The sequence below is a fragment of the Convolutriloba macropyga genome, chromosome 12 (genome assembly GCF_964194025.1).
Source record: "Convolutriloba macropyga chromosome 12, txConMacr16.3, whole genome shotgun sequence".
Taxonomy (NCBI): domain Eukaryota; kingdom Metazoa; phylum Xenacoelomorpha; order Acoela; family Convolutidae; genus Convolutriloba; species Convolutriloba macropyga.
The window spans coordinates 19900411-19917026 of NC_134479.1; the positions used below are offsets into that span (position 1 = coordinate 19900411).

General features: G+C 36.0%; 1 protein-coding gene across 4 annotated transcripts in view; it reads left to right on the forward strand.

Annotated features, from left to right (window-relative positions):
* LOC142350797 (polycystin-2-like) overlaps positions 1–14754 on the forward strand; it is a 36406-nt gene extending 21652 nt beyond the window's left edge. For all 4 annotated transcript variants that reach the window (XM_075402751.1, XM_075402752.1, XM_075402750.1 and 1 more), the window contains 12 exons: positions 1835–1919; positions 2254–2393; positions 5890–6118; positions 6567–6746; positions 7221–7393; positions 7818–8037; positions 8313–8487; positions 11406–11559; positions 11800–11944; positions 12348–12482; positions 13277–13419; positions 13888–14754. In XM_075402751.1, the coding sequence (XP_075258866.1) occupies positions 1835–1919; positions 2254–2393; positions 5890–6118; positions 6567–6746; positions 7221–7393; positions 7818–8037; positions 8313–8487; positions 11406–11559; positions 11800–11944; positions 12348–12482; positions 13277–13419; positions 13888–13945 (1837 nt within the window). In that variant the 3' untranslated portion in view covers positions 13946–14754. The remainder of the gene's footprint in view (positions 1–1834; positions 1920–2253; positions 2394–5889; positions 6119–6566; positions 6747–7220; positions 7394–7817; positions 8038–8312; positions 8488–11405; positions 11560–11799; positions 11945–12347; positions 12483–13276; positions 13420–13887) is intronic.
* The last annotated feature ends 1862 nt before the right edge of the window (positions 14755–16616 follow it).

A 16616-nucleotide genomic window follows, 5' to 3' on the forward strand; every position in this document is an offset into this window, starting at 1 on the left:
GAAAAAATTAACATTTTTAGGTGATTGCAGAGTTCATTTATTTTATATATGCACTAGGTTATTTATCTAAGTAGAGTTTTTTAACCTAACCGAAAAAATTAACAGGCAATCTGAATATGACTGAAGTTGCTACTTGAGAATTCTCAGTTTGAAAATTTGGTTTGAAAACGGAAAAATTGTTGATTTCTGGTGATCTCATTTTTCGTTATTTGGTTAAGTTAGGCGGTTACTTGATAATAGTTGCTCTTCAATTGCAAAATTTTACTAAATTTCATTCAATTGTTGTCTTTCCATTTGTTCTTGTAATCATTCTGGTGACATGACGATTCATCTCACTGGTGTTAAACTTCTTTTGTATATGTCTATCGTTCCTGTTTTAAGAACCTGCTGGAAATTTCTTTCAAAACAAGAACTACTGACTCTAGCAAATCCTATGTATTTTTTATCGTGGCGCATAGATGCTGTCGTCCGAATTGGTCGGTGTGAAATAATCATTTTGTTGACTTTGATACGTGTTTTTATTAAACTTTGTTTTCTTAATTTTTGTTACGCAGTCACAACACCCAGAGGTCTCATTGAGGTTCTAATAAGGTTTTTAAAATCTCAATAATGTGTTCTTTTTTGTTTTTGGCACTGATTACTTTAAAACCAATCATTTTAGAAAGTTTTTTAACTTTTCCAGTTTGGACTTTAAATGTTTTTTTTCTGTGGGTTTGTGAGAGTCATCAGTAATAAAAGATCTCAATGATCTGAGGTGGCGTAAAAGAAGCTTATCAACGACTGGGGTTCATAAGTCAATAATGATGCATATCTAAATCTGCATTATTAGAGGCATAGCTGACTTAGAGACATGATGAGGTCTGTCTTATTAATAAGTCAAAAACGAGTCACGTCAATCTAATTCTCTTTCTCAAATGATGGCTTAGCATAGATTTAATTGACATAGATTGATGACATTTTTTTTAGTTCTGTCTGAATTCAGTTTAACGAATCTGCCAAATTTTATTCAACAAAAATGAGCTCCTTCTTTAAAGCAGTCCATGTGTGTGCCTTTGTAGACAATTGGGACAATATTTTGGATCAGCGAGGTAGAAATATTGTGCCATTGCACATTTGCCGGCCTCCTTCTCTCAATTCAAAAATTCATTATTCGGATGTTTTTTCTGGAAACCTCCCTTAGTTCCTTCTAACCCCAATTAAATAATAAAGGACGTTATATCATTATATTAAATCCGCCCGTGAACTTCAAATCCGCACAAAGGCATTAATTAAATTTACATTAGCCATAAATTTTGATGCATTGGAAGCTATAAAGTCAAGGATTTGCTGAGCTGGGATTGATAAATTTGAGAGGTTCAGTTTCAACGAAAGAAAAAAACGGTCTAATATTGACTTTTAGCGCAGAAATTTTTTACACAATCCGTTTAAAAAACGATTAAATTGCAGATGAAGCAGAACTGTTGAAACAGTTTCAATTTTCATTGAACAGCTGCATTGGAGAGAAAACTAGCAGTCAACGCTTATTACTTTTCAAAACTTTATAAAGTTTTCATTTCATATTTGCTACATTGCATGAAGTTTTATGTAATCTATTCCCACCACTAGATTGCAAATGTATTATTATGAATTAATTGACGAACATTGATTAATTGGCTTAAATAAATCATAATGAAAAATGCTCTTTTTTACTGGGCCACAATGTATTTTAGTCTTCGTAGTACAAATTATACTGCGTAAGCGGGATGAAGAATTGTCACTAATACTGTGAGTTTTGCTAGTGAAAGGTTGCAATAGCACGGATGCCTGAACATTCAGACATGTTTTTGTATTTCAGTTGGACGTATTCTACCGAATCTGAGCTGGATGGTGCAACAGATTGGGGAACTCTGGCCAAGTACGGAGGTGGCGGATATTACCAGGTCTGTATTTTAACCGGTCTGAACATCCTCAGCTTTGTAACTAGTTATGGATAATGGAGATTTTGCACCCACTTATGCTTATATTAGCATTAAGCATGTATGGAACCTTTGTTTGAAAATGATTGACTCGCTGAACAAAAGAAGTTATTGAGGTGCCCTATTTTCAGTTTCCTTATAGTGTGTTGAGAACCACGATGTATATAATAGGATTAAGATTGAAAACAAGATTTTGTGCGTTGACACTGTGCTCTGAAACCAGGCAAGACTAGTTTCCAACCTCTTTTGCAGTGTCAATCGTACTGAGAAGTAATCACCACTCAATTTCTTGTTGCAGGATCTGCCTCCGCTGAAGGAGGATGCACAGGCAGTGATAGCGGAGCTGAAGAGTGGACTGTGGGTGGACAGAGGCACCAGGGCCATATTCATTGACTTCACTGTCTACAATGCCAACATCAACCTTTTCTGCGTTATCACGTAAGCCCAAGTCAAACCTTCATTGTTGGGGTCTTTCCCATTATATACTCCATCATGGTGTGTTTACCGTAATTTGGGGTAATACGTATGGCTAACTTGCTGGGGGGAATGGGATTATCATGTATAATGGTAACGGCCCAATTGTTTATTGTTCCGACCCCCACTTTAGTGGGGAGGGAGGAACTATATACTCAACTGGGTTTTTTTTTGTTCAGTCAATTTTGGCCGACCGATATATTCATCGTAGAGAATTGTGAGTGGTATCATGAAAAAGCCCGTCCAGCGTAGAATACGGAATTAAAAAGATTTTTTTGATTTTCGTGTTTTACAGGGAGTTATCGAGGTTTAACGTTTTGTGAACATCGACTGTTTTTGTTCACATTTTCAGTAACTTTTGCTAAAATTTGGCACAATTTCGCTAATATAATTCAAAATAAGTTAAAATTTTTAACGGCAAAGTGTTGTTGTTACCGTTAGAGATAGAAGAGCTTTGCTGAATTGTTTGGTTGAAATTTTTTTTGGCTAAAATTTTTGATGAAGTTTTCAAAATTCAAACTTTTTTCATCAAAAATGGCACAAAATATGCTTTTTTGCTCCACTTTGTTAAAGTTTGCCAGACTTAGTGACCTAGACACCTTAACACAGACTCCACAATCTCAAAAAGAGCGCTTGTTGCAATAAGGCGACACATGAAAGTCTTCCGGAATTAAAACTTTGCCGTTTTTTACAGATTTAACTCGATAATTATACAAAATGCATCTTTTTTCAATTTTTGAAGAATTCCATTCAACAATTGGTCTAATTCGCAAATAACTTGAACACTTGGTCGGCTTGCATGGCGTGCAACAAAATCAGGGAGAGGTTTGATAATATCATGGACTCTTAGAATCAGAGACTTTGATTTTTATTTTGATGCTGCCTTTTTTCAAAAAATTTTGCTTTTGTTTTTTTAATGTTAAATACTGACAATATTTTTTATTTACGGCTCCGTCAATGACAGCTCCAATTTACGTAAATTTGAGGCCAAATGTAGATTGTTTGTTTTCAGAGAACCAAAGGGTTTATGGCTTTGAGGAAGAGTTTTAGTAAAATTTAACTGAATTGTATTTTGCCTTCAATTGTTATCCGTTTGGCAGTCTGATCTTTAAGTTTAACCACTCGAAGATCTAAATCTCTTCCTCAAGAGGTGCAAGTGAATTTTTTCTATTCATTCGGTTGTTACCTAATGTCTCTTATATCATTAAATGTATTTGTTTTAGGGAAATTTCTGTGATTTTTTTGATTTTGTCATTTTTTATATTACTTTAGTCAACATTTTGCATGTTCTCAGTAAGTACCGGTCAGTCTTTCCTCCCTACAGAATAAAAACTAATTTTGGGTCCTACTGTTTTAACAGAAGGTCTTCTTGCTTTTGTTTCTACGAGTTTTCATACAAAATTTTCTGATTTTTGTGCATAATTGCCCAATTTTGCTGTTGTTTTTGTTTCTTTTGTAAAATGTCAATTATTTAACAATCTAACTGAAAAAAACTTGACAACATTTGAAACTGAACTCTAGTATGTTTTCATAACATATGGTCTGAAGGGCTGCGACACCGTTCTCTTGCAGAAATTGTTTTTTTTTTGCCCTTTATTTGTTGTTAATTTTTGTTGTCACATGCCAAATATTGTGTAATTAAAGATCTCAGTGGCCAACTCTATATAAACAAGTGAAATTAAATAGCTGATATTGGTAAATAACTAATGGTTGTTTTGCGTTTCGACATAAATTTCTTAAAAAACAGTAATAGTATTCTTCAACTTATCCCCTTTTTGTTCTGGTTTGCGTTTTTTTTCGTATTTTACAATGTTGTATCATTCTCGTAAATTAGCCTCATAATTTAGAGCTGTTTTGAATGTTTTGTTGAATCAAACAAAATAATTTTTCTGTTGTTTAAACTTGTTAAATGATGTCTTCAGTGCGTAGACAATTTTGTTTCAGAAGAATTTTGTGAAGTTTAGATACTTTTCAGTTTTTGTGTCTTTTTGTTGTCTTTTTGTGATGGTCTTTTTACAAAAGGGTGTTATGATGATCAAAGAAGACGCAAATGAATATGTTATATTCTTGCTGTTAATATCTTATGGTTAACTGCGAATAAATTTAATGCCTTCAAAACTGTGGTTTCGTAAAGTTGTTTTTGAAACATATTTGTTCAGATTGTATTTAATGTTATTTTATAGTCTTATGATTTAGTCTCATTGAAAACAGTCGCAATTAGTTTTCCAAGTAGATGCAAGACAAACTGTCTACTCTTTTAGTCGAAAGCTTTTGTTGGCTATGAATTTTGAAAATATTTGTATTTAAAAAAAAGAGATAGATTTTTTAAGATCTGCCAATTTTATTTCTGTTAAGTTGTTGCTAAGCATCTTTATATATAATTCACATCAATTATCTTTTGAAATATAATTTGCTCTCCATGACGGTTTTATTTTCCTCAAATGGTCTTTCTTCTTGGAACAATCAGTTTTCATAAAACCAATTTTCGTGATTTTTGCAAATTTGCCCCCTTTTTTGTAGTCTTTTGTTTTCTTTTCACAGTGTCACAATAATGGGCGTCATTTGAATTACAAATGTTGTCACCTGCAAAAGGTGCAAACGAAGATTTTTATTGCTTTTAGTGATCAGCTTAATATTAATTGATCGGGGGGACATCGTTTTCATGTATAATTTTTCCTGCAAATTTTTCGTTTTTGCCTGTATTTGTCGTTCTTTTTGTAGTCATATGACATATCCTGGATAATGAAAAGCCTCAGTCGCTCTCTATTGAGGTATAAAAGACTCTCTCAATGATTTCATTTGATGCGTAATGTTTCTAATCAGTTCGAATTTAATTCTTTTTTTAAAAAAAAGCAATGTTTTAACAAACTTTTGCCACTGTTGCCAAGTCGCATTGAAGAAAAGTCCCATATTTTGTTCCAAAAACTACCGGTTAATTTTTAGCTGATGCCATTTTGATTTGGTTGTTAGTGGTTTTCAAGAAATGGACAACGAGTTTTGGTCGTAATTAATATTTGTAACAATTTGATTTTTATTGCCGTCCTTTCTGGTAGTCATATTATGGTAGCCACAGGTCTCATACGCCCTATAGAGTAGATTTTTTTATTCTTTTAGTATTTTGTTGAACGATATGTTGATATGTTAATTTTTTTTATCTCTTCCTCATTTGGTAGACAATTAAGAGAAAAATGTAGATGGGCGGGGTCGGAACTTAATGTGCGAACGCACATTACCGAGCCTCCTTGTTACAAACAATTTAGAAAATTTCAACTGAGAATTGGATATGACATCCAATGAGTATTTTTGATGCCTGCTATACATGCAAAAGATTATACATGTTTAAAATAATATCTTATCGACTAAAATGATAGGTACATCGATTTGTTCACGGCCAATAGTTGTTCAGGACCTAGGAACGGAATTGAAAACTGTTCACAACACTCCTTTTGTCTTTTTTTAGACTTCGATTGGAGTTCCCTCCAACTGGCGGTGCGATTCCCTCGTGGCAATTCAGAACTGTGAAGCTGATCCGATATGTGTCTGCGTTCGATCGATTCGTGTACCTGTGTGAAGTGTTGTTCATTCTCTTCATCATCTACTACATTATTGAGGAGATGCTTGAGATCCAGATCCACAAGCTCAACTACTTCAGAGGATTCTGGAACATTCTTGATATCGTGATTATTGCTGTAAGTTTGATTGTTTCTCTGATGTCAGTTTGATTGTCGAGCAGTATTTTCTGCTCTTTTTTTTCACTCATGACTGTTGGCGCAAAAGTTTTGATATTTTTATGTTAAATTTTGGGCAGTGCAGTTTTATGTCGATAAATTTTTTTCTGTAAATTTTCGACCATGAATTGCCTTTTCGTTAAAAAACTGCTAATCTAAGAAACGAGAAATTTTTCCTCAGAATTGAATTCTAGTACTCTTTGATTATAAAAGAAGCTGTCGAGAAATTCGTGATAATAAACGGCTCATTGAGGAAGTGTGGGATTATTACTTGGCAGATAGCTGCTTTTGGGATTTTTTTCGCCGGATGTTGCAATTAGCCGAAACCATTATTTGGTAAGATCTCAGTGTCAATTTAACACCTTGCTCAATTTGTTGGTGGTAAATCGTTAATACTTAACTGTTACAGCTATCGATGGTGGGTATCGTGTACTCTATCTACCGGGAGAGAACAGTACAGAGCAAACTGGAGACTCTGATTGCAAACAGTGACACTTACGGAAACTTCTACTGGCTCGGATACCTCCAGACTCAGTTCAACAATGCACTCGCTGTGGTTGTGTTCTTCGCATGGGTCAAGCTGTTCAAAGTCAGTGAATTTTTCATGAATTAAGAATCATTGAAAGTTCACTTTTGTGTCTTCAAGAAACTTATTTTTTGAAACAAGTAAATTTATAACCAAATGTTTACTTGTAACAAAATTAAAATTCAACACAGCAGAATTTTAACATTAAGTTGTAAACCGGTTGGTTCACATTTAAATCCATACCTTGAATATTTGGAATTAATGAAACAAAGTAGCTCTGAAGTAACTTCGAGTAAATTGGCGGATCCTTATTAGTTATTTTGTCCCCTTGCTGCTTTTTGTGATGCTCAATTTTACTATTTAAATAGCTGAATATCAGGAAATCAAAACTTCATGATGCCAACCAAAGTCCAAAGTTGCATATCCTGTGTCAAGGGAGAATGCATGCAGGGTGCATTAATAATCTGTATTAAGTTATTTTTTTAAAAAAAATAATATTTCTAGAAGGGTTCGACTGACAATTTTGTGCATTTTTAGTACATCAGCTTCAACAAGACAATGACTCAACTGCAGACCACTCTGAGCAGATGTGCTAAGGACATTGCTGGATTCCTGGTGATGTTCTTGATTGTCTTCCTGGCTTATGCACAGCTTAGCTACTTGGTGTTCGGAACCCAAGTCAAAGATTTCTCCACATTCAAGAATTGCATGTGAGGCTTCACTCTCTTTTTTCCAGCTTATCTTAATAGTGATAGTGATATTAAGAGTTTTTGTCTATGAAAAACAATGTAATTAAAGCTAAACCAGATCTATTTAATGATGGTCATTGTATTTTGGCCATGGATGAAGACGGTTATGTCAGAATTACAAGAACTCTTTTTGATCATACATGGATCCGAAAATAGTGTTGTATATCTTTTATACTCATAATCGTGGAAGAGTTGAAATCTTGTATATCTTATGATTGTATAAGTGTATATGGTATAAGACGTAATTAAAGCAATATAATCATGATTGGACCACACCACCTTGAATTTGAACATCTCGAAAAATGCTGATTGGGCCAACTTATCTGCACTTTCCATAATTTTAACGAAAACTAACAATTGTCGCGTAACTCTTCATCTTTTTTAGCTTCACATTGTTCCGAATCATCCTGGGTGACTTCGACTTCTACGCCCTGGAGGCAGCAAACCGAGTTTTGGGTCCAATTGTGTTCTTGACATACGTGTTCTTCGTCTTTTTCGTCCTGCTTAACATGTTCCTGGCTATCATCAACGATACTTACTCTGAAGTGAAGGCTGATCTGGCCAGCCAGAAGAGCGAGATTGAGATCTCCGACTATTTCAAGAAGGTGAGATTATCGATTTAAGGATTTTGTTTGTAAAGGTTTTTACAGCCGGCCCTATGAAGTAGTTCAGGATTCGTAGTCTTTCACTAGCAAGGAAATTTTGTACTGATTCTGGCAGCCGTTTGTCTATACAGGAAATTTTCTCTGGATTTACTTAAAATCAGATCCGGTTTTTGCCATGACGTATTGAGTTAAGTTCAGCATAAAGTTGCCATTAACCTATGAAAACTATTTGAAACGGAATTTGAACGAGGTTCATTTATTTCTTGCTATTTTAGGGACTGAACAAGGCAGTTGCCCGGTTGACCTTCAAGCATGACCGTCTCTCGGACATCCAGAGGGCTATTGGCAAGGCTGACATCAATAATGACAACAAACTCGACTTCAACGAGTGGAGGGCGGAGCTGAAGAAGAACGGACACAGTGATGCCGAGATTAGAGCCATGTTCGCTGGTTAGTTGTTTAAAGTGGAGACAATTTGGCATTCATTTCTAAACCATATACTGTATCAATATACTCAAGTACCGCGATTTCCAATGTTCTCTATGATAGACTGTATGGTACCAAAAAGCTACGCACACCTGAAGATTTTTTATAGCTGCGAAGCTGTAAGCTGGGCGGAGGTATATTACGGTGATCTTGGTTTTTCTTAAAATTCAAAGAATGTGAATTGTATTGGGTCGCTGTCTTAAAGATCTGTTCACACATTGAAGTCAAATTGTAGTAGTGAGTTTGGGCGCGCAAAAACAGGACGTGGAGCGAAAAAGCGAGTGGTTTTGCGGCTTGAAATTTTTTCATGCTTTTTAATAGCCGCCCTCATCTCAGCCGGCTATTATAGCACTCCTAATATTTTTTTTACTTCGTCGAACTTTTTCGCTTTACCCATTTTGCCGCTTTTTGACTTCTCTAGGCAAAATCTTTGACTTCTCTAGGCTAGTTTCACTCTTCTGTCATTCTGCTCAAAGTCCTTTTAAACAGCAGCTGCTCAGCAAAGCAATTCAAAATAAAGAGAGTCAGTATAAAAAAATCAAAGTCAGAAATAGAAACGGGATAAACCCATAAAGCCCATTTTTAGATGCCCGGTACTTGAACTTTGTTCTCATAAGTTTTAGTTACTATCTATAATGATTATTGGTATTGATACTAGACCCTGTAGCCTCTCACTGAGAGACAGGAGTATGTTCAATTACGAAGTGACATCAAAATAAATCGCACTTAGAAATGTTTTTATACAAAAATCAATTTTTGTTGATTTTTTCTTTCAATCGAGTTATGGGAATCTATTTTTATCTTATTCTTTCTCCCAATCTTATTCTTATTCTTTTTATTCTTTCTCCCAATCTTATTCTTTCTCCCAATAGAGTTATGGGAATCTATTTTTACGGCGGCTATTTTCCGGCAATCTGCTGGGTATGTTTTTTTAGAGAGAGAGAGAGAGAGAGAGAGAGAGAGAGAGAAAAAACGGTGTACAAACAAAAATTCGCTTTCTCGCTAGTGATTTTTTGTTAACATGCGGCATTTTCACTTTGGTCTTTTTTTCGTTTTTTATCGAGGTTTTTTCTTAATGGTTTTCCTGATCGAGACAGTCCATTTGAGGTCTAGTTTTTTTTGTTTAGTGAATAAAAATTCTTGGAATTGTCAGGACTTGTCCTGTTATGTTTTTTTTGTCGTCTGACGCTCTTTTTCGTTTTACATTTGTTCACACAGCAAAGCTGAAGTCAAATTTTCTGAATCACTTATTCCTCTCACTAACCGCATTTGTGCGCGTGGCGTCAATTCTCACATTTCTTCTAGCAAAAGTTTTTGTATCATTCGTGACTTACCTCATTCAATAAAATGACTTTTGCACTTTAAAACGTAGGTTTAATTTGAATTTGGTTAAGGTCAAAGCAACTCATATGTGTAATAAAGGCCCCTAATGAAAAGGCTTCTCCCCAATTATTTTTCACAAGCCTTTTAATTTACCGCTGAACGTTTTTTTCCATAGTTTTTTGAGCGGCGTCGATGAATTTTTCTTCTTATATCTCTATCTGTTTCTTTCTCTATTATACGACACTCAAGTCTTGTTTCGCAGCTATTCCGGCAATCTGCCGGCTATGCTTTTAAAAGCAGCGGAGCTAAGCTGAAGCTCTTAACGTTGTTTTGCACGTTTCAGAATATAAGAATTAAGATTTTGCTGGAGCTGTGCTTTTTTCACAATCCAAGAAATGTTGCTGTTCTCTTTTTGGTAGGCTGTCTTAGCAGCTATGAGAAGATTTTGAAATTTGGAAACGGGATAAACTTTCAAATCCCGAAGACTGTGCATTTTAAAAACTATTTGCATGTAGTAAATCAGTTTTTCCAGCTAATAGCGTGTTTCTTGAAAGAGTCCATTTTGTATTTCAGTTTTTTAACTCGAAAATTAAGTTTTTTTCAGCTTGTACGTTTGTTATTCTGCTTTTTCATAAAAACTTTGGCTGTAATAGCGAACAATTTCAAATTAGTGACGAGTTCTGCTGCTTTGTACATTTTTTGTTTGGCTTCGAAGGGTCAAGACAGCTTCCATATTTGCTATGGATGGATGTTCTCTGGAAATTTCGTCTAATCAGTTCGTATCATTTTTCACGAGTGCACGTGATAAGTCTAAGTAGGATTTTTCATGGTTTTTTATATTGGAGCTACTAAGATCACTTGAAAAAGTCAAATTACCATTTATATTGCTGTTTTTTTGCACCAGGCTTGCAAGTTTTTTTCTGTAGGTGATAAAACTCTAGCGAAATTTGCTTTTGTATGCGTGGTCAGTTGTGTCTAATAGCCGCGTCATCTTCCGAACGGGCTATTTCTCAAGCACCGGTGTCTCAGAGAAGCAATCTAAAATGAACCGCGGAATAAATTTTGATAACCGAAAATAAATGCAGAAGTGGGATAAAGTCATAAAGACCAATGTTAGATGCCTGTTACTTTAATTTTTTTAAATTGTCTTTGTCGCCAGTGCTAAGGCTTATTGCCATTGTTCCAATCCATCTATCTTCTCATTAATAAGCGAAGATAAGGCTAAGTACCAACTGAAATCAAAATAACATACTTCCGATATTTTGTTTTAAATCAGTCAATTTTTCAATTTTGTGTTGTTTCAGTATCGATTAAGATCATAGTCTTGAAAGGTGTTCTTAGAGTTGTGATTTATGTTGGATTTTTGAGCTTCACATGTGACTCTCCAATAAATTAGCGTTGCATTTCACTGCAGCAAACTGATCATGAACCTTACTCTCTAAGATAAATTGCTGTTATGTCAACAATGGCCATTGAACTAACTAGCTGACGATTTTCTGAAGCAGCCGGGAAGAGCCTTCTTTATTTGATTTTTTAGAGCTAAATTTGATTGCGTTTAGAGTACGACGTGGATGCGGATGGTGTCTTGAGTGCGGAGGAGCAGAGAGCAATGGCAGCCTGTCTGGAGGGACAGAAGGACGAACTCCAGAGGGAGATTGCTGAGGCCAAACAGGATGATGACGACAGGCCAAAGTCACGAGGCAGATCTGCAAAGTCAGTACATAATTTCCTAAAACTCAATAGACAATCTGATTTGGATGCAAGGTTTCGGAGAATGGAATAGTTCTTCAATGCAATTTTAGAAAAATAATTTGCTCAACGAGAGTGAAGTGAAATATTTTGCGCTGGCTCAAAAAATGTAAGTTCCTGGGACGCTCACAGAAGGCACTGAGGTTACCATGAAAATCTACCTTTGTCATCGGTTGAAATATTTGATGTTCATCGTACATATAGGAGCCGAGATGGGGACGAGGATGAGGATTCTGAAAGTGGCTCCGATGATGACAGCTCCATTCGAGGTGGAAGTCGCGGTGGAAGTGGAGGTGGAGCTGGACGGGGTGGAGTGCCAAAGGAGGAGTTCAATGTCCTCGCGAGAAGAGTATGTAGTTTCAGATGCTTATTTAAGTCTGGCTTAGCAGTGCTGCCGGTTGGTGCGCTATATTGCTGTTGCAATATTAAAGTTGAGGCAAAATTGAGTATATTTCAAGTTGAGGAAGAGCTTTATTTTTCCAAAGAAATGAAAGGTTTTCTAGCATCTTTTCTATTTGATTCCTTGAATTGCTATTTATTTCCAGACAGTTAATATGATAAATGTTCATAGTTCTGTAGACACCTGGAAAACGGGTAAACAGTTGGTTACGGTTTTTTTTGCGTATTCTAATGAAATACGGATTTTTAATACTTTGGAGCGACTGTGTGTTGGGGTTCATATCTGGGCTTAAGTCTTACGAGTTGATGAGTTGACCATACCAGCATACTTGACTACGTGTTGTGTTTATTAGGTTGACAGGATGGAGCACTCGATTGGAAGTATAGTGTCTAAGATAGATGCTGTGCTTGTGAAACTGGAGGCCATGGAGAAGATGAGACTGAAGAGGAAGGAGACTATGGGCAAACTGCTCGACCACCTCAACGAGGTATCCCTTTTGCAAATTAATATAAATCATCCGCTGGTTTTTGATCCAAAGCATGTTATTTGAAAATGCCTTATTTCAACTGCATTATTTCATTGAGTGTCTCAATGTTATTAATATCATTGTATTTGAACTATTTAAAGTACCGACCGAATTTGATAGCCTTAAGTTTCTTTGTAACTTTGCGTCTAATTTGATTAAAAGAAAAAATGTATAGATATGCGACTTAGTCAGCTCGTATTAAGGAAAAGAAAAGCGATCTCGATCGTTTCGTTTTTGTAAGTATTACTCTTGAACGAAATAGTAGCACTATTGATACAAGAAGTCAATCTAGGGCTGCTGTTTGGACTAATGCCAGAAGTGCTGAGTTCGTGACATCTAGTTAGAAACAATTTTAAAACACCAAAGTTTGCTCAGTTTTTAAGGTGTTTCAGGTTCCGTTTTCACGGTGAAAAATTGCAAACCTATATGATTTCCCTGTAATGTGATTCTAGTTAATAAACCCCCACAGAAAAAAACCACATAATATTAGATAAATAAACCCCCATTTTAATTTTTCTTCGTGATGTTTTTGGTTGTGATAGTTTCATATCAAGTCCCGCGTGCCGCTAAGGCATTGCCATGGCTCGCGAGGCATGTTCACGCGCGCTAAATGCGCAGCTCCTTAAAAGTAAAGTGGGGATTTATTTCCTATTAAATTAAGTGGGTTTTTCGATAGGGTTTTTTTCGGTGGGGTTTTTCCGGAACCGCTGTAATGTACTCATGCAGCTTGCAGTTGTTCAATTTTTGTGTTACAGCAGCAGAATCCAGACAATGAGCAGATGGAGCAGTTGGTGAGACAGGAGCTGGAACAGCTGGATGCAGACAAGCTGTCAGTGTCTAACGGGAGCCAGATGGGACAGAGTGCCACAAGTGGGGCAGCCGGAGCATTCCAGTCCAGGTACATTCATTTAAAACATCGAAGCTTAAGATCTTCAAATCTACCGTACAGTGCATGTTGCGTCTGAATCTTCCTTATACTAATTGTTACAACAAAAATGAACAAAATAATCAGAATAGACTAAACTCATCTGGCCTTAGCTAAGCAGCACTAAGCTTGTAATGATATCAAAACAAACCTTAAAAACCTGGGTCTTTCCCATTATAGCCCCCCCCCCCCCAGATTAGTGGTCAGATTATAGCCCCCCCCCCCCCCGATTAGTGGTCAGATAACCTATAACCCCCCTCCCCCCCCCCCCCCCCCCCCACAATCATAGTAATTATAACAAAATGGGGGCTATAATATGGGGAGCAATAATGGGAAAGACCCAAAAACCTTAAACAAAAAGCGACATATCTCAGATGTGAGAATGAATTTAAAATAAGAGACAGAAAATTCGCAGCCACCAATCAATTGCTTTGCTTACAGGTCACCATCCGCTTTGAGCCGACGATCTCGAGTGTCGCCGGCACCTCCCCAAGAGTAAACAACCCCAAAGTGATGGGCACGAGGGCGCTTGAAGCAACAGAAATTACCCGAGCGCACGCTTGAAACCAGCTTCATTTACTTGCTACCCCATAATATGTACGAGAAACTCGGTACCAACTCAGCGATGCACAGAAGTTCAGCAAAGTAAAAGTCACAAAAATATATTCCTGAAAACTGAGTTCATATGACTCTGCTCCAATCATTTCAGAGCTATTCTTTGTTAGAATGTATAATCCTTTTGAAACGTTTCATATTGATGTGTAATAATTTTCTTTAATATGTAACTGAAATCTGGAGTATTTAGAGCATACCGAAGCCATTTGCAGTTATATTTTCACTATAGCTTGCAACCAAGATCACAAAACTGGAGCTCAAACTCTTAAAAATTGTTATTCAACTGCTTTTAGTGCCTTCCCAGGTTTTTCTCATATCGCAATATCTCAGTTACTGATTGGCAATATATTACTATTGTGTTATTGTGGAATTGGATTTGTAAGGGTGGTTATAATATTGACTTTTCATAACGAAATTGTTGATTATTAACTTAACCTCGCTGATGATCCGATCAGATAAAATATGATTTTAAGTATAGAATTGTGTAATTGTTCTATCCTCAGTGTAACATTCCAGCAGTGTAGTTCAATAGATCAGAATTTTACTCATATTTATTCTTTAAAAATATTCTCAAACCAACTCTTCTGAAAAATTTTCGGCGTTTAATTTCAGTGACTCTAATTATCAGGGATATGTATTAAATCAAATAGAAATGGTATCAAGTTAATTAATTAATTAATTAATTTCAAATGGTTTGAGTTTTTCCTTTGGTGTGATATCGAATTGATTTACCTCTAATTGTAGCTTCTAAATTTAACCAGGACATAGTCGTCATGACATTCACAATCAATCGAAAAGATTTCTAGAGCTTTCATAAAATGACGACTGTTGCCTTTTAGTTTGTAGTTGAAACGTATTATTAACATGGTAGATAAGGAAAGAGATACGAAGTTCAGAACACTGATGTATTTTAGTGTCCACTTCGTATTTTTATGCTTCTCATTTGACTGATTACATCATTCTGAAGTGAGATATTAAGTTTCATTGGAGTGAATAAAATCTATTTTTGATTTTTCTCTCAATGAGTGAGATGCAATTTGATAGATATGTTGATAGTCTTAAAACGATTGCCTTGCTGTCCCATGAATGCAAGAAGTACAGTCAAGAGATCGATATTGCAAAGACTCCCTTTGGGGTTGACTTTTTTTGGCGCAGACCTCGTGAACCACTGCGTTGAAAAGATTGAATTTAAGTTATACAACATAATTGTCAAGTTTTTTGCGCTGGCCATTAAAAAGTATATTTGCCCAAAGTAGCGGCACAAAGAGTATATTTAGTCCCATTTCATAGTTGATTTCTAATTCTGCGCCCCATTTAGTTCGACTGTTTCGCGAAGCAAGTGTCTTTGGATCTCCCCATTAAGCGGTTTTTTAGATAAAACATCTCGTACAAAAAGTCCTTATTGCCAAGATCACAATTGTTGGCAACAGTAAGGCTACCAAATACTTTTCCAACAGATTTAATTTTTAGACGTGTTTCCTCATTGATATTGATCGCAAGTAATGGTACGCTGTTTATTGAATGCATCATAGACAGTCCGACAGTTGTTTAGTTATTAAACAACCATTGACATCTCAATGAAGATTTTTGTACTATTGAAGAAGCGTCGCCTTTCCACGCCAAGACTAGAAAAACGACAAAGGAACTGCTTTTAATGACAAAGGAACAGAATTTTTTCCATCTGACTTTCAATCGAGCATTCCTTAGTTTATGGGCTTTCTTAGGTCACATCGCCGGGGGGGGGGGGGGGGGGGGGGACTAGGCAGTGTTTCGATTGAGAGTCCTCCGTCCATCGTCAAGCGTATTGTCCAACGTTACCATCTTAACAAGGATTCCATGGTTGGCTTTTCCCAAAAAGGTTGTCTTCCGAGTAGTAATTTTCCAAAATTGCGCACTGCTAGCTGCGGCATGCGGTGAGATAAAACTAATTTACTTTATTCGCATTCTGTAAACAATGTTAAGATTGGAATGTAGATTTGTGATGAAAATAGAACAAGCTGATTCATCTCAATTGTCTAGAATTAACCTACTCGCAGTCTGAAAAAGGATTAGGTTTAATAAGTTTTAATAATGTGACCGTTCACAAAGAAGCAAAAAAGAAAGAATTTTTGATGCACATGATGAATATCAAGTACGAATAAATGAATCGGAAACTCCTTCGAGCTACTGGAGTAGCTACTGGAGTAGTAAAGAAAATGTTGCTCAAAAACTGAACTAAAATCAATATACTCGCGATGCGAATGGAGAGCTAAATCGAGAACGATTGAAATGCAATTTTAGATATCAATTTTAACAGTGTCAACAAAGTCCTTCGTTTAAGTCACCACAATTTTTTGCTACAACTCAGTTGTTAGTTATTCATTTTGAGCTCAATTTGGAACCCATATTTTTAGTCTGCAATAACCTAAATTAGCAAAGTTTTAAAATTTTACCCGAGAACTAGAAACCACGCTAATTTATTTAGAATTCTGCAAAAAAACTTGTATTCATTAGAAGCAATCTTGCTGAGTATGTATTCACCATTAAAGGAATACCCAGAAAGACTCGCACTACAA